Source organism: Lonchura striata, chromosome 11, assembly GCF_050655825.1.
Source record: "Lonchura striata isolate lonStrDom1 chromosome 11, ASM5065582v1, whole genome shotgun sequence".
Classification (NCBI taxonomy): Eukaryota; Metazoa; Chordata; class Aves; order Passeriformes; family Estrildidae; genus Lonchura; species Lonchura striata.
The window spans coordinates 6,607,235-6,630,836 of record NC_140713.1 but is presented as its reverse complement, the minus strand read 5'-3'; the positions used below and the strand labels follow the sequence as shown (position 1 = coordinate 6,630,836).

Below are 23,602 nucleotides of genomic sequence, written 5' to 3'. Positions count from 1 at the left end.
TCATAGCAGTAGTTTTAATAAGCCACTAAAGTGTGCCTTTTACGGGGATCTTAATGCTGAAGCTAAACTGCATTCTAGTGCAAAATTATAGTTCTTGTGCATGTTTTCTTTACGTGACAGCGTGTTCATCCTTGGACATAACAGATCCTACTTTCCCTGTCTGAATATGATGCCACAATATGAACCCACAGCAGAGCATGGCCTCTGCAGCTGCTTTAGACAAGCAGTTTCTTCAGGGCCATGGCCTTGGTATCTGTTTGAAGGCTTCTGTACAAACCACAAGAGCTGAGCATGCTGGACCCTGCAGCAAGGGCTGCAGGACCCGAGGGCTGGGCTGAGTGCTGCTGCAAATCCTGCTCTGTTCTCAGGCTCTTGCTGAGCACTCATGTTAATTCATGCCTCAGATGGAGTGAGCTTACCCAGAAATACACTGACTTTCATAACTGGAATTCTGCATAGAAAACCAGTTAGGTTTTAGAGAGAATATTCAACTTAGAGGAGGAATTTGCTTCCTCCACAGCCCTTGTTCTGTTTTTTCCCCTGCAAGCACCCAGATGCCAAACTGATGTCACCCTCTGGATGGACTGACAACATGGCAGAACAGCAGGTGCTGCTTTGCCTGCAGAGATCCACTCACTTGGCACACATGAGCCATACACGAGCTTTCCACAGCTAGCACAGAGAGCTCTCTTCAGATACAATACTCACAGGGGCATTTAAGTCTTGCAAAAAGGTGTATGGCCATACACCCCGCTTTCCATGGCAAATAAAAATCGGGAAACAGAACTCTCATAATACTCAAGATCACAAGAAAAAAATGTCACACATAGGACTGGCTGTTCAATGAATTGTAGCACATTGAGTGGGTACACATATGTAAGTGCCTCACATGTGTATTAACCCTACAAATACACATGCAATTACAGTGTAAGCAGTGTAAAACTATGGTCTTTGCCTTGGAAAAAAACTGCCAAAAATTCTCATTAGGGAAGAAGCTACAAGCTTTTCATTTTGGTCCATGATCTCTAACCACTCAGTTATATCCCACAAGACACGAAAATCACAGCATCATGGAATGGGCTGGGTTGGAACAGACCTCAAAGATCATCTTGTCCCACATCCCTGTCGTGGGCAAGGACACCTCCCACTAGACCAGGCTGCTCAAGGCTTTGAATAGCCTGGCTTTGAACACTGCCAGTGCTGGGGCATCCACAGCCTCCTTGGGCAACCTGTTCTAGTATATTACCACTCTTACAATTAAGAATTTCTTCCTAATATCCAGCCTAAACTTCCTCTCTTTTCATTCCTACCCATTACTCCTTGCCCTATCACTGCAGCTGCTGATGAACAGTCCCTCTCCAGCTTCCCTGTAGCCCCTTCAGATACAGGGAGGTGCTGTGAGTCACCATACAGCCTTCTGCTTTCCAGAACAGCCCGAATTTTCTCAGCTTGTCTTTTTACAAGACGCTGAATTCATTATCAGAACGGAATTAATACAACACATTTGCTGGCCCTTCAATGTCAGCTTCTTCTGTTAGCACAAGGACTCCAGCATGTCTATCCCCAAACTCAACCCAAAACTCTCATGTGAAGTTACACATTTGATACAGAAGCACATTTGATACAAGCACTGCTTTGTGGTGCACGCCTCTGCAGAAACTATGCAAGCTTCTGCAAACAAACCCTAGCTGCTGACAAAAGTGGATACTTGCAAGAACAAAACAGGGTAAGAGGAGCTCAGCTCCCTTGTTTTCTCCAGTCTGGTACCAGCATTCAACCACTGCGCAGTGTGGTAAAGGCCTCCCACAGTAGTCGACAGTTTCCTGCTGGCTGTCACATGCAATTTTTATGATCACTTAGGCCCAAGCTCACAGACAAGCTCTTTTATTTTATTATACTGCAAGTGAAATATAGCTAGGAACATTAAACTACATCTGTTTCTTTAAAGGATATTCTTCTTTTGCCTGGAGCTCCTGATTTTCAATGATTATTTCAGAAGTTTTCTATTTTAAACAGCGCACATTCTGGTACTATATGATTCATCTAACATTTTGGATTTGTTGTAAAGCAACCACCAGAACACACTGGTAACCAAAACTCCTATTTTATTTATGGTTTTCCTACCATTTTTCAGTTAACCTTTTGTACTTCTGGGGTTTTTTTGGCAGAAAATTAAAGGACTGCCATTTCTGTTCTACTGAGATCCCACAGAGAAGATCCAGATTTCAATGAAGATGAGAAACCACTGAAACTACTTCTCAGTAAATTATCATTTGTTTGTTGACTGGGCCTTATTTATTTGTTTGTTTTGAGCAACAGATCCATCAACACCAGCCTGAAGCGTAAACAACTCCCAATGCTGTTTCCACACCCCATATGTGAAGTTCAAGTGGCCTACACTAACAGCAGCCAAAATGATAGTAAGGGCTTTAAAATCATGGGGATTTAGGGTTAAAAGGAAAATAAAGCTTAGTAGGCCCTGAAAAAAATAAATACCCGAGGTACATGTAGGCCTTGTAACTTGCTAGAACTGCACCTGTGTAACTAGTACGTGATAAATAATGTAGTTGTTAGATGTGATGATTGTTTAGTAATTAAATATAATTACTGTTTAATCATAAGAATAATCATGAGAAACTGTGGTCAGGGGCCTAAGAAAGATCAAGAGAAATTCGCGCTTGAATAAAGTCAATGTATATAATAGAACAATATAAGTTTAATAATTAATATGTAAGTTATATCATGAGAAAATATAAAATACATTCAGCTCGAAAGCCATGTCAGAGTCAGATTTGGGTCTGTGCCCCTGATTCCCAGAGCTCCCAATAAAAGCACCTGCATATAATCATATCCCATGATTATGTGCGCTCCTGAACGTTAACACAAGGAAACAGGCGATACAACCGTAGTAAAAGCAGCTACGGCTGTTCACGGTATAAAATGGGTATTTTCTTCACGGCCAACTCGGTGGTTCTTGTAAAGTTCACGGTTTGAAGTCCCTCCTACCAGCGCAGCCCCGGGTGGCCCCGGGCCGGCAGGAGCTGCCGGGGCAGGGCCAGCCCTGGGACGGCGGGGCCAGCCCCGGGACGGCATGGCCAGCCCCGGGACGGCAGGGCCAGCCCTGGGACGGCGGGGCCAGCCCCGGGACGGCATGGCCAGCCCCGGGACGGCAGGGCCAGCCCTGGGACGGCGGGGCCAGCCCCGGGACGGCAGGGCCAGCGTTGGGACGGCAGGGCCAGCGCCGGGACGGCGGGGCCAGCGATGGGACGGCGGGGCCAGCCCCGGGACGGCGGGGCCAGCGCCGGGACGGCGGGGCCAGCCCCGGGACGGCGGGGCCAGCCCCGGGACGGCGGGGCCAGCGCCGGGACGGCGGGGCCAGCCCCGGGACGGCGGGGCCAGCCCCGGGACGGCATGGCCAGCGCCGGGACGGCGGGGCCAGCGCCGGGACGGCGGGGCCAGCGCCGGGACGGCGGGGCCAGCGCCGGGACGGCGGGGCCAGCGCCGGGACGGCGGGGCCAGCCCCGGGACGGCGGGGCCAGCGCCGGGACGGCGGGGCCAGCGCCGGGACGGCGGGGCCAGCGCCGGGACGGCGGGGCCAGCCCCGGGACGGCGGGGCCAGCGCCGGGACGGCGGGGCCAGCGCCGGGACGGCGGGGCCAGCCCCGGGACGGCGGGGCCAGCGCTGGGACGGCGGGGCCAGCCCTGGGACGGCGGGGCCGAGGGACCCGCAGGGCAGCGGCCTCCCCAAGCCGGCCACAGCCGCGCCCCAGCCGGACCCGTGCTCGGCAACTCTGGAAACTTCTCCTGTCCTTTCCATACAGTTATAATGGCACCTTCTTACAGCGCGGGATGAAATGGCTGAATTTTGCTACAAAATGCGGGAAAACCCTTGTGCTATGCAATCCAAGCCACCTTTAAGCATCGCTTCCAATCCTGAGACAACTTAAAGGATAACGCACGGCTGGGGACGAGGCACTGCGAGCCAACCCGCCCGTGGGACCCTTCACAGCTGTCCCCCCGCCCCGCGCAAAACCCGAAATGCTTTCGGAGAACCCGGGCAACGGAGCACGCAGCCCGGCGCCAGCCTACGCCCTGCCGGCCCCGCCGCCGGCCGGGGACACCGCCCGCGAGCCGCACCGGCCGCGCCGCGGCCTCGCAGGGAGCGGGGCTCGGGGCTCGGGTGTGCCGGGCGGTCCGGGGTCCCGCTGCCGCGGGAGCGCACTCACCCCGCCGCCGCAGCCATGTTCGCTCGCCGGCGCCGCGCGGTCACGTGGCGGCGGCGCCGCGGCGCGGGGAGGGCGGAGCGGCCCCGCCGCGCTGCCCTCACGGGACACCCGCGCTGCCCTCACGGGAGTCCCGCGCTGCCCTCACGGGAGTCCCGCGCTGCCCTCACGGGACACCCGCGCTGCCCTCACAGCCCCGCTGCCTTCCCCTCACAGCCCCGCTGCCTTCCCCTCACGGCCCCACCGCGCTGCCCTCACGGGAGACCCTCGCTGCCCTCAGAGTCCTGCCGCGCTGCCCTCAGGGCGGACCCGCGCTGCCCTCACGGCCCCGCCGCCCCGCCACAAGCCGGGCTGGCACCGCACCGGGACCTCCCGATCCCGGGGGTGTCCGTCCTGAGGGACCATCTCCGGCCCTTTCCGCGCGTGCTGGCTTCTAAGGAGCAATTCCAGGCCTCCAAGCCAATGTAACATAATGTAAATACAACCTTTTACAGGGATTGCTTCCCTACCGCTGACCTCTCCTCAATTACTGGTTGCTCAGAAATCCACTTCGTGTGCAGTTCTACTGTAATCCCTGGAAGAGATGTTTTCCACCTGCATTTTGAAGTGGTGAAGGTGTTTAACAGAAGCGCCTTGGGGGATAGTGTGCTGGAGCCATCGCCAGCCCTTGGGCTCGCTCCACTCTGCTCGTTTTTCCCTATTCACACAGATTTCATCAGAGCCCGAAATTACTTGTTCTTGCCTCAAAATTACTTTTCTTGTTTCAAGATTACAAGATACCCGAAGAAACTATCATAGTCCAGGGTTCACATGTCAAGTAGCTCGATGCAGTTGCAAAAGCAATCGGCAGGAGCATGAAACACCAGATAAGAATGCAAGGCCGGAGCTCTGCTCGGTGACCTGAACACTGGGTCCGCTGCTGTGTGCAGCGATAAACGCAGCTCTGGGCGGGCAGGTAACCCTCCCTGCCTGGAAATCCTGTACATCCTTCCCCTAGGGCTGCTCAGTAATGCCACTGCTCTGCTGGGCTGGCACTGATCTCAAAATAAAGAAATATTTGACTGCTTCCACCACAAACGCTCTGGAAAAAGGAATGCAAGGCACTGCAAAGGCAGAGTATGATCATAAAATACATGGTGCTTAAAGTTCATGTGTGTTATCAGAAATCAGTGTACTAAGACACGTGCACAATTAAGCCCCTTTTTCTCATTTGGTCATATTGTCCTCTAGAAGTTGTGAGAAAACTGCAGCTACCCATGCACAGCTGGCTCTGGAGTGGTGTGTGAGAGCTGCAGGGCAGTGACAGGCAAAGATTGATTTTGAGAAATCTGGATAGGCACATGTAAATTAAATAAAACTAGAATAATTTTATTTACTATTTAATAGTAAAATAAAACCAGAAAAGTCAAGCAGTCATTCTCTAGCTCTTTATGTTTTTGCATTCAACAGTCAGAGACCTTTAGTACAAAATATATAATGAAAAGTTTTTTTTTCATGAACTGCACATGTGACAAAGAACAGTACTTAATTTGGGGTCCAGGTTCACAGATAAAGCCCTATTTTAGAAATACTTGTTGAATTTCAAGAAACTTCCCTCAGTTTTTGCAGACTATAAAAAAAAAAAAAAAAAAAAAAAAGGTAAAAAAAAAAAGTGAACTCCCCTAGAGGGACTTCCTCCCACTTAGGTTCCAGCAGAACCACTGGGAAGGAGGAGACTGGGAAGCTCACTTTGCTTTTCTTTCTCCTCTCAGGACTAGAGAGAAAAGACTAAAGCCTTCAAGGCACTCTTCCAAATACTGTTATTAGTGCCTTTGGGCATTCATCCTGCCCTGCTCCCCTTTCCTACCCCTACACTTGTCCTCTGCATTGTAGTATCTGCTCTCTGAAATGGGTTTTCTGGTACTCTATCCTGTTTATTTGAATTTCCTTCTTGGTCATTTTACCTGCCTTCCAAAAACAATCACCACATCTAGAAGTTACCTGCAGTGTATTAAATCTCAGCAGAAAATAGGACTACATTCATTAGGGGGAAAGAAATATCCTGTTCTTCTGTCTCAGGATTTGAAACAATGAAACTGCTACACTGTGCATGACTTAAACTCATTTGCAAGGTGGCTATACTTGAAATGCCAGCCACAGGAACCACACTGGCTGCCAGACTGGGAGCAAGCCCAGCTTTATTGCACACATAGACAATTCTGATTCTCTCCATGCTGCAATTGACTCTGCAATTGAGAGTAGTAAGCCTGAATATTTGAAAGGCTGAGTTTAGAACACTTCCCTCCACACCAAGGTTTGATTGACCATTACTGTCACTTACCTCCCTGTAGGACTCTCTCCGTGAGCAAGAACATCCTCTCTCATGCTGAAGGCCTGATTTTGCAATTCAGGCAGCTTCAAAATTCCCACTGTAGCAGTTTGGATGTACAAGAGATGCAAGACTGCAACATGTGATGGGATTCTGCACCAGCCCTCTGTATTTCAACTGTTCATACTGCTGTCCAGGCAGGATCTTAGAGTCCAGCACTATCAGTGCTGATTGCTTCTATTATCTCAGTTGAAAACAAATAATGTTAGGTTAATAGACTTCCTTTTATTACATGAAAATTACACAAGTGATTTGAATACATGTCAAGGCATTTGCTCCTGGTTTTAGAGTATAATAGATGAAAATACAAAGTTAGCAAGGGCAGATGCAATCCAAATATGTACTAGTGGAAAAGGAAGGATGCTGCAGCTGTAGTCACAGCATGTGCTTGGGGAGCATCAATTCTCCTTCTGCCCTCCAGCCTGGAGTGGTGTCAAATACTGGAGCTAAATACTCTCTGACTGTTGCAGTGTCTGAACTTCTCTGGTGCTTTGGGAAAATGCAGTTGTTGAGAGACCAAATCATCTGGGACCGATGTGAAGGATCACAGAGCCACCCTGAGAACTTGGCACCGCAGCACGAAGTCTTGAGCTGCCAATACCTTGACACGACGTGGGGAACAGGGTCTAATGCTCAGTGACTAAGGTCATCCCCCCTAGCAAATCTTTACTTGATATGATTTCAATACAAGTCTCAACTGATTTTCTAAATATCCAGAAAGCTTCCATATCATATGTGGCACCACAAAAACAGAAATGGGAAATGCTGATTCATCAGCACAGGAATTGTTCTTCAGCTTGATCTGTTTTCCTGCTGATTGTTCCTCCAAAAATATGGAAGGTAGAACATTGTTGGCTGAAACACTCTCTGACCCTCTTCATTTGGATGGGGGAGCACTGGCTAGGCAAAGAACAACGGAATAGCTTTTGTATGTATTTGAGTCAAAGTCTTTCATACATTGTAGGATCACCTGTTAGGCCAAAGTAATTATACAGACTGCTATGCTAAAATGTGTTAATACTGTGGGGTTTTTTTAATAGAATCATTCTACAGGGACCCCTACTGCCTTTTTTTGATATAATGGCCATAAGTCTTTAATGTGGAATTAAGATTACAAGGTCCCTTCAAAGCAACAGATTGAACAAAAACATCTGCCTTTGGCATTTTCATCATGAAATGATTTTTAGTAAGTTTTCCCTCAAGCACTAAATGTATACTGCTGTATTGATCTTTTGCCTCTTGAAATAAAAGCGTGATTTTCCTAAAGCTTGCTTGAACTAAATTATTATGAAAGACAAGAAAGGTGAAGCGTTACATTATCTCATTACTCTCACCATTGACTTTCAGTTAAGAGTAAGAAAATCTAGTATATTCAAAATGTGCCCATAAAGGATCACAGTCCCTTATCCATCTATTGTTTGATCTTCACAAAAATGTATGGGGTTTTTTTAAGTTTATTAGTATAGACTGTAATTGTTTTATTTGAATCAATCTGCCCACCAGTATTTATAAGTTGCTGCACAGGAAATCCTATCTCATCAAAATGTATTAAAACAGTACTATCAAAAGTGCTTCAAAGGCTTCTTTTTTTAGAGGCTTGAGTTATCAGGTTTTTTTAAGAATTAGTGGCAAATGTGATGTTCTCTGTAATGCTTCTCTAATATCTCTGGAAGCTTGAAAGAATCAATTTTTGTGTATTGCAACATATTGCTTTGCTTCAATAAAAGACTTCTCAATGATTTTTCAGTCTGTTTACTCATATATTATGTTTTTTGCTAAGCCACAGGCCAGGAAGGCACAGTTTATGTCTGTTGTGTCCTTTGCCTAGTGCCCAGCACCATGACTCCTTTCTGGTTTTTAAAGAGTCAGGTGTACTTGTACTGCATTAAAAATGTGACATGAGTGCAGTTCAGTCATGGCTAATTGCCAGATATAAGAGATAAGCCACTATCCTCTATCTCATTTTTTATAACTAATACTAGTTAGCATGATAGATGAACATTTTTTTTTATTCTAAGTAAGTTTTAATGAACATCCTGTAGTGAAACTTTGCAACTGCATTTGGGACGTGAATGTAGTCAGTATCAGTGAAGCCATTACCCCAGCATCATCACCAAAGTTACAGCAGACACCACATCTCAGAACAGAATTCCTTCACATTACTCATGGTCTGTTTATCAGCATTTCTCACTTTCAAAAGCACAGCCTCTTTCTACAGTGAGGAGTGGCTCCCTGGTTGTATTTTGAAGGGCACAACCCAAGGGCTTTTCACCACCTTCTACAGCAGAAGCATGGGAAGAGGCTGATGGAGCTTCTGCACTGTGTTACAGAGAACTTGTCTGGCCTGCACATATGAACACGTACCATTTGTACAACGGGAAAGCATCACTACTCTTGCAAGTTCCCTGTGCTACCTTGAACTTACATGAACCCTTGCAATATATTGTACAGTTTTAATACAGAACATGTTTACAAAGCTTATTTTTTCCTTTCATTAATGTCTGCATAATATACTCTCCACCCAGTGCATAACAAATCCCCAAACAAGCTTATAATATGCATATGTAGATATTTTCTGAAAAGATTAATGCCTTCAGGTTTTTGCAGATTAAGATCCATATCTTCACACCAACTTAAAGTCAGATTTCTCACTTTTTTTTGGTAAGAAAATCCTCTTTAATTATTGCTTATCTGGAATGTATTTTCCACTCTGAAATCTTACAATAAAATTGTAAGCCACTGGTTTAGCAAGATCAGTATTTTGTTAATGATGAAGAAGTTGCTCTTTCTTACACCGACATATTAGAATTGTCTGAAATGAATTCTTTCAGGCTTTGCATGGGCAGCGTTTCTTTTTCTGCTTGAAACAGTCCTGCCCTCCGTGCTAGGAAAGAAAGGCATGCTTATGATGCTGCCCTCTAATGCCAGGAACCACTGCTCCTTTTCCTTTCTTGTGCTGCTCTGCAGAGTGGCAACAGTCAGTGTAGCAATGACAGCAAGGTTGCCATGGAGCCACGTCTGCCACCGCGTGAACTCGGCCCTTCCCGGCCAAAAGTCATCAGTGCTGCTCCCCAAAGCGCCTCCCAGCGCTGGCCCTCAGTGCCAACTGCAGATGATGAGATAAATTACTTCCTTTTCCTGCAAACCACTCATCTAATCTCCTCCGCATCTGACTGGAAATTTAACCCAGCTGGCTCCTGCCTTCAATTTAAACCTAAAAAACCCCAAGTGATAAGCAACTGGCCATGAGATTATCTAATCACAGTCTATGTCCTGGGACTTCAGCACTTTTTCAGTTTGGTCAGACCACTTACCCTACCCAGTGTCCAAAGCCCCCTCTCATGAGCCAGCTTTAACCTAGGAGATTAGGAGGGTCAGGAGGGCTGTGCAATAACATACTAGAGGACAGAGAGGATAAAAAACTAGAGCTTGTGAATCAGAGAGTTCAATTATCTTTTGAACTGTAAAAAAATGACTGTTTTACACAACCACTCCCTCCCCTAAAGACATTACACAGCCTCTCTCCAGGCAGTGGAAACTGTGCCAAAAATACAAAGTTCACCAAGGATGTTATCTGCCTCTTTGCCTTTTAATGAATCAACTGACTAACATTTATTTTTAAAATGGGTCATATATCCAGGCATTTTTCAGTTTGATGCAAATGTGACTCAGTTTATTGCAGAGACATCCCTTATTTGCAGAGTGTTTCTCCAAGGGTACAAGCTGCACCTCCCTGCACGAGTCACACTGGGCACGGGTATCTACAAGGTGACTTGGATGCTTGCATGAAAATTAGGCTCAATGAGGGTCACCTTGGGCAAGAAAAATAATACCTACAGTCACCATATTTTGCTGCCTAGCTCTAAATTCAAATCTCATTGTCTGTTTTTAATTTTGCAGTCATTAATATAGAGGTGATTTCTAAGAAATTATTATTTGCCATCTCAAAACCACTTTTTTGCTAAGCTACTCTTTGGTTCTATACAAGTTTAAGGTTTTGTGAGGATAACTTCTCTTGGTTCCTGTCAGCACTAGCAGTGTTAATGCCGTTTGTGCAAAGGAGATTCAGAAGGGAGACTCAAAGAAGATGTGTGGTTAACTGTGTGTGTGTGGTATTTCCAAGCATCCTGTGTTTCAAGTGGCATCTGTCTGCATCCTTGGAAATAAAAAGGCTCATACAATTTCACTGATGTGGTGGTACAGCTGTGCCATTTTTTCTGCTTCAAGCCCTGTCAGGCATCTTTGTTTGTTTGTATGCAAGGGCCCTGTTTGAACTGTTGCCTGCTGTCCTTGCTTTGTAGGCTGGCAGGAGAGGTGTTGGGTTATTTTCTTTTGGTTTGGTTTGGTTTTTTTTATTTTCAGGAAAAGTGGTAATTTTTTGCATCTGTTACTGTTGACAACAATAACTTCTCTAGTCCAGGCTCACGGTATATGATGGCCAGAGAAAAAGGATTCAGCTTCAGAAAATTGTGTGGGTTCTCACTGAGTCCCAGAACTGGGGAGATGCCAAGCAGCAATAAAGTGCAGGCTTCACCCTGGGATGCTGTTGTGGCAGGCAGCCTGCTCCCCTCCAGCCCCAGCTTCTTCTCAGTGATAACTGTTAGGGGTTTATGCTGAGCATCAGGAGGTCTAAAGCAGGTATAAACCAGAACAGTTCCAATATTAAATGTGACCTAACAGTGCTCACTTAGGCCATGGCTTTGTGCATTTACTTCCTGCTGGTTGCACGTTTAACTGTAGAGCACCTCTTTGGTGATACCACCCTTGCTCTTGTATGAATAAGGGCAGAAAAGGAAAAATGTTGCTCTCCCAAGACTGTAAAGAGGTAATTTTCACTTGTTTCCAAAGATATAAAAAACAGAGAAGGAAAAACTTCTTCAGATTCTGGCTTCTTTCTGAAAGCACACCTTGGGGCACTATCCACCAGCTCATCACTGCTGCAGGCTGTGCCCATCTCCCTTGCTGGGTGAAGTCTTCCCTGTTTGACTTTTCTGCAGTAAGAATGGGAAAACAAATCACTGAGCCACACCACAAAGTAGCCCAGTGACACGCTGACTAATGGTGCTTTGACATCATTCAATAGATTTTATAGAGATTAAGGTCCCATCAGAAATTTGTCAGCAGTAGTTTAGGAAAGGTTTGCAGAGTTAACAGCTTTGTGGGTGTTTGCTGTTTGGCTATCTACCTAAACAAACAGCTGGTGCAGCTGGAATCAAGTCAGCAAAGTTGTTACTAATTTCGATTCTTCAAGCACGTCTCTGCTCCAGGCAGAAGAAATGACTGTGCTGGAGCATACTGGTACCCCAGCTATTTTTAAAGCACCTAGCTTGGTATTGGAGGAAATCAGATGCAGTATCACAGAGCTCATCACAGATTCATTTACTCAGCTTTTTGGCACAAATATTACTGCCAGCAGGATTAACTAAACCTTTTTAAAATGAGAAAAAGGAGATAAAAGAACTTGATTCAGCAACAGTCTGATTCAAAGAGAAAACCCACAGTTGCTCACACTAGGAGCTATGACAGGCTATATTGATGAAGACAAGACAAAAAACTTGAATTTTCTGTAGTGGACAACGAGGTGGGGGACAGGGGGTCAGGGAGCCAGTAAATACAGAGCCTGCTGTGGAGAAGGGTCTGGCCTTCACTGTGAATCCTCTGTGTCACTGCAAATGGAAAATGCCACATGGAAATGAAGGAGACTCCTATTAATAAAGAGTCACTGGGGTAATGTGCACTAGAAGAGGAGGAGGGATTGTGTCTAGACTTATCTGCAAGGAGCTTTATGTGCTGCAAGACCTCTGACTTACTGCTTCTGGAAGACTTTTCTAACTCCAGTGTCAAAGTTCAGGGGCCTTTCCCACGTTCCTAGGGCTAGCTGGCAGAACCACCCCTTTTTAATGATTTTTTTGTAACAGTGACTGGTTTTATGCATGTGACACTTGCCTGTTAGGAGCTGCTCAGACAGGCAGGAAATAGCCCAAGGCAGTCAAATGCTCACTCTGTGGTAACTTCTGGCCAAGAGGAAGGACATAGCCCCAGTCACCCATTAATCTATTGATTTACCCCAATCTGAGATTTATGCCCCTTGCTAGCTTGAGCGACAGTGACAATAAAAAGTGCAATAAACAAAAATGTAAAGTTTAAAATGGAAATATCCAGTAAACTTCAGATCTCCAACAGGAGCCACACTATTTGCTGGGATTACAATATGTCAGAACAAGACTTGCTGGAAAAGCAGTTTCTTGGAAAAAACTCCCTTCTTGTTCAGAACATTAAGGGCCCTGGCTAAGTCACAGACTGGGGCTAGGTCTCACAAAACTAAAAACGAAGACCAAGGAGCTGCACATTAAGAAGCCTCCTAAAGCTCAACCAGGCAAGTCCAAAGGGGATGGCAGTAGAAAATGTACCCAACTATTAAATGGAGCACAGCCCCTACAGTGCACCAAAGCAAGAGAGAGCAATGTCATCGCTGCGGCACAGCACAAGCCGTGCAGGCTCTAATGAGACAGGCTGACTAACAGGGAAAGGACATGGGAGACGTTCAGCAGGAGCAGGCCTCAACCTTGGAACCGAGCCCAAATGCTGTAGCAGAGAGTAATAATGAGAAAGGCAAGATCAAAGGAGACAGCTCTAACAAAAGGCGACAGAGATGGGCAAAGACACGCGAGTGCTCCCCGAGCACTTGGCTCCCCAGTCCGTCGCTTCCCGCTTGACCTCCTGTTCTCCCGGCTCTCTCCCTCCTCTCTGTACACCTGAGCCTGGTGAGCAGGGACAGCTGCAGCTGAGCTGCTCTGGGTATGTACAGCATGCCTGCTTGATACATCCACAGCCATTATGCATGGGTAATTTTTATTACCCAGGGGCATTTCTCTTTTACATATCCCTAGCTCAAATTTTACTGAAATCATTTTCTTTTTTATTGGCCTCTTACATTGTTAGAGTGCCCGTGATTTCCCCAAGGTTAGATGATGAATGACAACACATCATACAAAGACAAAATACAAGCATTTGCCAACTATAAAACGGATTTTTTTCATTTGATATGTTTCCTTTTCTTGTGTAGCAATGGTAAGCAACCTCGATGGGATGAACAGTACAAATAGAAGTTTAACAAGCTCTCTTCTGAATCCAAGATCACACAAAATATAGATTTAGTAAAGATGCTAGATTTCTACTAACATGACAGAGCTTCAGAAAATGGAGTAACCATTAAAAAGACAATTTCAAATATAATCAGCTGGGTTCAATCCTGCAATTATTTGTGCCTGGGCAGACAGCTGAGTCCCTGAGAGGTTCCAGTGACCTCAGTAAAATCAGTGGGAATGTAGAGACATAACCTTTAATCTCTATGCTATCAAATGCAGGCTCAACTCCTCATCAGTTTAAGGATCTCCTTTCTCCCCTTCCTGTTCCCCAAGCCTCTTTCAGACCAGCAGCACAGACACCAAACAGGCAGCACTGCCCCTTTCCCTCCCACCCTCCCATCTCCTTGTGAGCATTTGAGAGCAGCAATTGCTCCCAGCCAACCCTGTGCTGGAGGCAGCTTTTGTACAGACAGTATTTTCTGTTCAAACAGGCATTTCCAGCTGCTCCTGGGGAACAGAACATGAATATCATTGCTTTTCTGGCTGAAGCTGTGTGATCTAAGCCAAAACAATCTGACCAATAGGTCTTTCCTTAAAAAGCCAGCAAGAAGGAGCAAGCAATGTGTGGGTGCCCACAGGCTGGTACCTGGGTGACAGGGCTGCCTCACCTGCAGGTGGAAGAGGTTCAGGGATATTATTAATCCAAATGTAAGAACAGATGTTTCCTCTCAAACATATGCACATTACATGGGCAGCAGCAATTTGACCTTAAAGAAAGACCCCACAAAGGAGAAACTTAAATTCAGATTAGAAAAATAAATGAGAGATGATTTGAACTATTTTATTGCAGCAAATACTTCCAGAAAATCCAATTATCAAAATCTCCAAGTGAACACTGTTATCCTTACTGTTCTGAAGGTGAATATATTGGTGCTAGAATGGTAGGATATGCAAATATAAAGTGCTCCACATACTCCAGAAGTACTGCAAATAAAATACTATTCACCCACTTATCCAAACCCAGCCACACCACACTGAAGGGAGAACAGGTAGCCAATTTTTTTCAGCCTTCTTCAATCCTGGCCACTGAGGGCAATGAGCTTCCACCTGTTTTATCCCCCTTTCTGAAGAGCAGATCTCAAACTCAGTGAAATTCATTTAAAGACTTCTACCCTGATTTCTTCTATGATGGGAAAAATTATTTTCTTCTGTTAAAAAAAATACCAGAAGAGTTAAAAATCCATGAGAATAGAATTCCAAGGTATCCAACATAACTAATGGGGGTCTACACAGAAGTACTAAGCAGAAAGCATAAATAACATGTAACCCAAAAATACCTTAGAAACAAGTCACACATCTGAACTTTTGGACTCAATCTTCCCACTGTACTATCATGTATAAAAATGATATAGTTGATGGGCTTGAAATTCATATTTCAAATTTTGCAGATGAGATGAAATTAGAGAAGACATTCAAACCATTTCTAATACCATGGAGGCATTATATTGATTATACTCTTGGATTAATAGATGGTAATTGTAGATATACAAAGACTTTTAAGTCTTCAAGCAAAGGACTTGCAGAAGAAATAACTGTTATTTTGAAAGTCACTGGAGCAGTCTACCTCATAAAAGAGATAAAATTTACAGTGAAATATTGTTAAGGTTTTCAGCCAATGTACATACGAAATGAAAAAATAGACAATCAGATTGCTAAAGGAATAATGGAGAGATAAAAGGAGCACCAGTTTTATTTTGTGAGGCACTGGTTAGATGTCACAAAGACTTCAATCACTGAAATGAAAATATATTTTCACTATACCAGTAGCAAGCAGAGAAAGAGTAATATAATTAAGGATGTGCTCATACATACAGTGTAAAACCTCTGCTATCACTTGGAAGAGTCAACAGCAAAAAAGGCTGTTCCACACGGGGAGTCAAGGCTGAGCTACACAACACTCCAGGTACTGCCAGCACAACACACCAACTGAGCAGGGATGTTTGCCTGCTCACTAACTCAGGTGTTTGCCCTGTCTTGAAAATACTCACAGACCCATTCATTCAAGGGTTCGTGCAGGCCTCGAGCTCCTCGTGATGCCTGTGTGTACCAGGTTATCACAAAATGCACAGCAGGTGATACAAATCTCTGCAAGTCTTCTGCTGCGTTTTCTAGACAAGTTGAAAATGGGAATCCCCAGTGTTTCAGCATTCGGTGGCAAGTGGAAAGGATACAACTGCAATAGCTATAAAATCTCATGATTGATCTAATGTTTCTGTGCTTAAAGAAGGCTTTTATATCCAAAGTTCTGCCAATCATATGGAAATTGCTGACAAAACAATGAAAATCAAAACTAAGGGTTTAGAAATGCAGTTTTTCCTAAGTGATCATAATATTGATAGACAGGCTGAGTGCTATGAATGCACAAGCCTGCCCATACCAGGTGCAAGATTTCTGCTCTTGCCTACACATACATAACCACACTTGACTCTCACCTGTGTTCTTTGATTTGAACTATTTATTTGGGATTTTTTAAAGTCTTCATGAAAGCAGCATTCATTCAATGGAGAAGTGAAATGATCAAAGTACCTGCAACAGCTACTACCTTTTGTAGTCCTGGAACAATCAATATTGGCCGTAGTATTATCCAGCATTACTGCAACAGAGCAGTGCTGTGAAAGCTTAAGGAAAAGCAGTGTTGGATCAGCCCTGAGGGCTAAAGAGAAACAGATGCCACTCAGCAGAATTTGTTTAATATACAAAATAAAGTCCTTTTGTTCACATGAGGAATGGTTAAGAAGTATTAAATCTTGATCAATTTGTCACAAAAATGCTGTGTGATTTACAAACCTCCCCCTACCCTTGGCATTTGCAAAAGAGGTAAGCTTCTTGCTATTCATATCATATATATAATCATATATCCTGACTGACTGGTGGCACAGCAGTGCAGTAGCCAAGGGCTTCTGTAGCAGCAAGAGCAGCTTCTTTCACACATGCAAGCACTGGGGGTTTGGATTGAAGCACAACATTTATTTGTTCACTTGTGGACAAACATGGAACCTACTGAGAGAAAGCTAACTGGAGAATAGCAGCTCCAAGTATGATCCTAATTTTACAGGCCTCAGCTGAACCTCTTGAATGTGGGAAATGTGAGTTCAAATCCTTTTGGGGGTGAAGAAGTCCTTTGCCTTCTAACCATCACCAGTTCATAAAAAGAAAATTTGAATGGATCTATTGTGGGACAACTCATGGCAGCAGGGGAGACCTGTGCAATCCTGGCCTCCTTTCTCTGCCTTGCCTACCTCTGTAGTAAGAAACCAGGGCCTGAAAATCCTGCCTAAATGCCCATCTCTCCTGAAATCAGTCTGTTCTGCTAAAAATATTTTAGCAGCATCTGAGTTGGAAGTGAATTCTTGTGTAGTTTTCTAAGCACTGAGACACCCCTGTGGAAGGGCTCCAGCCACGGATGCTCACCAGGAGAACCCCTGCAAGGTCAGTGTGCTGAGACTGCCAGGTCACACCCTGGCACCACAGAGCTCTGCCACCAGCCCAAGGGGAGTGCCACAAGTGTGTGCATGGCTTTGTGTCCAAGGGCCAGTGGCTGAGGCTCTGTGGGGCCCTTGCCAGAAGGGATCCATCCCCACCAGGGCTGGGGAGTCGTGGCCAGCATGGAAGGAGACTCCTGGGAAACTCCTGACTTGCCCAGTGCCAAGCACACTTGTGATGGGTCCCATGACAGACTGCTCAGCACTATGAAAAGTGCAATCAGAAGACCTCCAGATTCAAATGAACCATCTTAATTTACTCCAGTGAAAACACTTTTGAGACAGAGTTCAAAGAAATTGAGCTTGTTTTTACAAAACCTGCCAATTTTTAGTCCTACCAGATTTGCTACCAAGTCTCATAATAAAACAAACTTCCAAAAACCCCCAAGCAAACTAAACTCTTAGATGATTGAAACTGATACTTGTTTTCCTGATGAGTTTCTGTTTAAATTCAGACTTAATAGAATTTACTCTCATAAAACAAACTCAGTCTGGAAAACAGGGAGACTCTTCACCCACTTTTATTGTTTAAACTAGACCTTCTGGAGACAGTTCTTCCTTTGCAAGGAAAACCTTGTTAAAGGTGACAAATAAGACTGAGATCAATGTTTTATTAAGGACAGACTCTTGCTACAACCTACACAGATTATTTTAAATCATGTCATTGTGTCTAAATTACAATTTTAATTTGAATAGGATTTGAATAGAGAAAGGGTTTATTCTCAAAGTCTGGAATTCCTATCGGAGTACCAAAAATACAGCAGGTACTATCTAAAAAGTATGAATTCTTACATTAAAGCAATTATCCTGCCCAGAGCTCACATGTGCAGCACAGTACATATAGTTGTAGCTATCTTTATTTCCATTTAGATATGTTCCATAGAAGAAGCAGATTTGTGATTCTAGCCATTGCAGTAGCATTGAAGAACTTTTAAAACAGGAGCAGATAGAAAGGATTTAATTAATCTCATCACATTTGAACATTGCTCTCTTGAGAAAACGAAACTTCTGCACATACAGTTGTTTGCAAGTTAATGCTTTAGATACATTTCTGAGTAGACGTGAAATTGCTTGCACATTTACAGTAAATTGATAGCTACACCTAAGATGAGCTGTCCCTGATCAAAGCAGCTTCTCTGAGAAATGATAGCAGCTACTGGGTTCTGTGCACTTAATGCCCTATCAGAGGGCAAGTGGCTACAGGTGTCTGCTCTGAAGGAGCCACTTCAGTAACACTGTAGTGAAAAGGTGCATAGGTATCAGAGTTCAAAACCAGCAGATATTTAACATTTACTTAATGATAAAATGCATCTAGATCACATGCAAATTATTAAGTGTAGCTCACTGCTTATGCCACTGCCAGTATCCAGCCTCTGGTCCAACCTGCCTGACTGGGATGGCTGAAGGAGATGTGCACACAGAGCAGCCTGGGGGATGGACAGAAAACTGGGCTCTGCAGAAACTCACCCTCCCTGGGGACAGAACACTTCTTGCTGTGCTGTGCTGCTGCAGAGGCACCAAAACAACGGGAGAGGCACAGATAGGGGAGACACAGGGACCTGTAGGATTTGGGGGGAACTGCTCTGAAGTGAAACAGGGGTGCATGCACGGGGGTATGCAGGAACATGAATCCTTCCTCAGCTGCAGCAGGACACTGATGGAGCTGATGAACAACCCAGAACATCTCCTGGGCTGAGCTCCTCCTTCCCCCAGTTGCACAAGAAGGCTTCAGACACAAAATGGAGGGGGGCAAGCTGTGGGAAGCTCTTCCTTCTGTGTGTGGATGATAGAGCCACACTGTCCTGCTGAACAACCCAGTGCATGCACATGACTTGAGTTGAACCTGAAAGAGACTCAACATCACTGCAAATTTTAGGACTATAATTTTAAAAGTCTGGTTGAGAATTCAATCAGAATATGGAAATTACATGCATAAACTTAGTTTCTCTGCAAATGTTGACACATGCTCCAAACCCCGCCTATTGACAAGTTTTCTGTACTGAATTCTCTCTTGAACTTAAAAAAAAAAAAAAAATCAGAGCTCCTAACTGCAAGTTTCTGCTCTATGTGCTATATTTGTTAAAATTATCATAAAAGAAAATTGACATTTTCATAAACTAGAAGGGTTGTAATAAGGTCATGAAATGAGTATTTATAGTCTTGTTACTCTTTAGTCCCTGGTAGAAACTACCAAAAATAATCATGTCATGTGATATTATCACACTCCTACTAGTTACAGTGTGAAAGTGAATTAAAGCATGGTTAAAATATTCTCCATGGAAGCTCTGAAGAGAGGCCAGAAGGACATAGGAGGACACTGAAGCACAGATCTGAAAGCACAGCACATCCCACTGTCTCTCAGTGTGAAGATTAGTGGCCACCGTGCTCCACTGGAATTATTTCACCATCTTCTGCTGCTCCAGCAGGAAGAGAGGAAAAAAATTAGCAAAGAAAGTGTCATTTGGATTTGTACAGTAACAAGTAATATACCTCCAAAAGTTCATCAAATGAAGCTACAATTCCACCTTAGACTATGATCACATCAATAAACAATTCCTTCTGTTCTCATGGATCTAAGACACCTTCAGCCAGACTCTCAGAGGAGAGATGTGTGGCACTCTCTGTGGGCAGTGAGGGGGTGGTTCCAGCTCTGCTGGTTATATTCTCCATGAGCTGCTTCTCCTTCTTTCCATTGCACACCCCCCATTTATTCCCTTTGCACATACAAGAGCAGACATTCTTCCTCCTCCCTCCACCACACTGCATCATTTTGGTCTTGGTTGGAAAGATGGAGCCAAGAGGCCAAAAGTTTAGCTTCATTCCAGAGCACAGAAGAAAACGATAAATTTATGGCAAATCACAAAGTGTTATCCTGCAAACTGAAGAAGGTGCAAAGCAGAGCCATCTGGCAGTCTCTCTTCCCTCCCTCTGCATCGCTGTCACATTTCAAAGTCAGCCTGTGTTTTCCATCAAATTTGGGAACCCATGGGCCACAGGCTGGGAAATATCTCTAGAGTAGGTGGAACAGGGGGCAGAAAGCTTGAATCCTTACTTGCTACTGCATTTTGTGGGGATTTACTTCCAATCTGCTGCTTCCCCTGCTCCTAGGAGAGGGAGAGGAGATGGCAGCTGGTGGTAGGCACTCAGTCAGTGCTTTGGCTACAACCATAAATGCTGGAGCAGTTGACAGGCAGGACTAACTCCAAAATTTTCTGAGGGTCCTTCATTTCTCCAAAACAGTCATTCTAGCCCTCCTCTAGGGAAAAAAATCTTCCTCTCCCCCAGCCCCACTCCAAAGCTGCAGCTATGCTGACATTTTTGTAAAATCTTTTCTATTTTGCTGCTTTTAAGTAAAAAACAAGCTTCTGTGAAGAGACAGAGAGAAGTGTGAGCCCAAATTCAGCTCTTTTGATGAAAAGAGAATTTTTCTTTGTGTAGGAATGTGTTGTTTAGGCTCCATCTCAACAGAGTTCATGGACACACACAGGTACCCATGACAACCCAGCACACAGAGGCCTGGATATTCTGCATGGGGATGGATGGGTTAGAACATCCACAATGCTGAGGATCTTGCAAATGAGGGATGACAGCAAATCACTTCCATCTGTGATGTAAAAGAAAACCTTGGCATTTCATTCTGCATACTTGATCTTCTCTAAGTACCTTCCCATTTGTTCTATAAATAAATAATAGTTTTACTTCTAGTGTGCTGTTCTCCCAGGTAAGTGGAAAAGACTTGTTCCCTTATCAAGCACAGAAAATGTGCTATTGGCTATAGGAGTGTCAACAAGGCAACATTTGTACTGCCCAGCAAGCCCCAGGAAATAAAATAAAACAGAAAAATAGAGTGGCTCCAAGTTGAATTTGTTTGCTGTTCTCACTCTGTTCATGTCTGTTACCAATCCAGAATTCTTAAATCTTTTTGGTAAAATACTAGCTTAACTACACTGTAATCACAGTTCTGACCCAATTATTTCATTCTGCTTAGTGATCTTTCCCTTCAATGGCTGAAAACTACAATGCAGAGCCACAGTCTGGAGTGAAAAAACTGCCCAAGAGCAGGATTATGTCACTTTTTCATCCTTTGAACAGTTCCTTGTGAGGATACAGCACACTCCAGCACTTGCTTCCATGCATTTGTTCACAAGTCATGGAGAGCTCCATGTACCTCCTCCACAGTAGGACTACTTTTTAAAATGTTTTTGAACACAAGCCATAAATTCTTGATCCAAGGACTCAGATTAATCAGGACTTGCTCTCGTGTCAGACTGCATCCCTGCATAAAAAGACAGAATGTTCCTTTAAATACTATGGAAATATTACCTCTGACAAAGATGCACAAAATGCCACAGAATGCAGAGTGCACTTACATCTCTTATTTATGCTGAGATATTAGAATAGTTCTACTATTACCATTTATTTGATTGGGGAAGTTTTTACATATTCATGCTAATTCTCAAGCAAGTGCCTCAGTCCAATTTATGATGTAAGTTCTTTTCATTTTTTAAGCCATTCATGCAGGTTTTTCATTAAAGTAGAAGAGAATCTATAATGGATCCAATATGTAATGCAAAGATCAGCTTTGAAAATAGACCTATTTCTGCCTAAGTCATCAACTATTACATGTACATGAGCCTAAGTTCTGAGAAAGTCAACTGAAATGAGAAGCTGACTCAGAAGATGATACTGTGGTGCTGGGAATTAGAGAGATTTTTCCATTTGTTCAAAGTCTCCTTTCTAGTTCTGTACTCAGATCTCCCTTCCCAAGTCTGAATGTCCTCCCTTCCCATAACCTGCAGCCTCTTTGCCACCTCTGCTCATGAAACTCCCTGGTACCTTGTCCTTTGGGCAGTCTTTTGTCCCCCACTGTGCTTGTCTAAAGCAGGAGACATACAGTATGAGGCCTTTCAGTATTTCTGTAATACTGAAACTGGTAACTGGTAACTGGCCCAAAACTTTCATCTTCTTCTGGCAAAGCTTTTGCTGAAGTCATTGGTTGAACAGTCAATAAGTGATTTTTCCTGATTTGGCTTTAAATGCTGTGTATATTAAAATGGGAAGAAAAGCAAAGAGATGCTGTCAGTTAGCATCCCAGTATTGAGCACAAAATTAAGAATCAAAGTCTTTTCTCAAATCAGAGCAGACATGAACTCTTAAGAATAGAGGAGAACCTACCAACAAAAGATATAAATGAGTTTGCAAAAGAAATTTCCATTAATAATGAGTTACTTGTCCTTCTAGTAGGCAAGATTTCTAAGTTCCCAGGGACATTTACAGGCTAATAAGTGAATCAAATAGGGCAACAAGGACACAAAGGAATAGAAATCTTCAAGGCATCAGCTACAGTAAATGGAAGCAAATGAGAAGATGTTCACAGCAGTTTGCTGTGAAGGATCTTCCAAGGGCAGAAGGTAAAATGGAACTCTTCAGGAGCGAACCCAGCAATGACATGCATCTGTTTGGACATCTGGCAATGCAGAGCCAAACCAAACAAACACATTCATGAAGAGTCTGAGCAGCTTAATAACGTGGCCTACAGAATTTCAAGGCCAAGTCAACATCACTGATGAGCCAGGCTAATGCTAATTATGTAGTTCTTTGACATACTACTAAAGGAGACCAAAAATTGCTCAATTCATATTGGACAAATAATTGATCTGACAGCTTATTTGATTTATTTGGAACAAGGTATATAATGATTGACCTTCCTCTTTCTTTTTATTTTCAGCTCATAGAGCTGCATAGATTACTTGTGAATATATTCATTGAACATTTTATTGGATCAATTTTTCAAAGATGCTTATAGACAACCAATGTTTTTTCCTTTTCATTTTCTTGCTCATGTCATGCTGCTACACTGAGAGTTATGGATGGCCAGGAGCACAGGAATCAGAGCCTCGGGGAGCCCTCATCCTTCTTGGTTACAAACAGCAGCAGCAAACACCTCTTCATTAGCAGCTACGAGAGGACTTATGACACACCAGTGGCAACTCTGCCTCCATCCATCAGGCCCATTCCCCTTTTACCCTAGGAATACCCACACCACTGCCACAGTCTTGCAAACAACAGAAAGTGTATATTCTTGCCTACTGGCAGAGCCTGAATTAGTCCAGTAAAAGGGATTTTACGATGCTTAAAATATTGCATTTATTTTTAATGTCACTCTGTGTAAAATCAGAACCATTCAAGTTCTTTCTGTAAAGACATTTCAGTTAAAGCTTCACTGGTAAGATGAGAAGATGCCTGTTGTTTAATCCCCCACATATTTCCTGTATTTCTCCTGCTGTTCTTGTTGTGCTTAGTTTCTTTGCTACTGGCTCAGTAAAAAAGCAGACCATAGTGCTACTACTTGTTTAAATACATTTTGGGAGGGAAAAGGCAA

The 23,602-nt window shown here is 44.1% G+C and overlaps 1 protein-coding gene across 6 annotated transcripts in view; it reads right to left on the bottom strand.

Moving 5' to 3' along the window:
• Window positions 1–23,602, bottom strand: part of PEPD (peptidase D) — a 199,672-nt gene that overhangs the window by 143,067 nt on the left and 33,003 nt on the right. For 3 of the 6 annotated variants that reach the window (XM_085589436.1, XM_021536683.3, XM_021536684.3), the window contains exon 1: window positions 4,226–4,261. The exons of the other annotated variants lie outside the window; for them this stretch is intronic. In XM_085589436.1, the coding sequence (XP_085445562.1) occupies window positions 4,226–4,242 (17 nt within the window). In that variant the 5' untranslated portion in view covers window positions 4,243–4,261. Of the gene's footprint in view, window positions 1–4,225; window positions 4,262–23,602 lie in introns of those variants that run through there. 6 annotated transcript variants of the gene reach the window in all.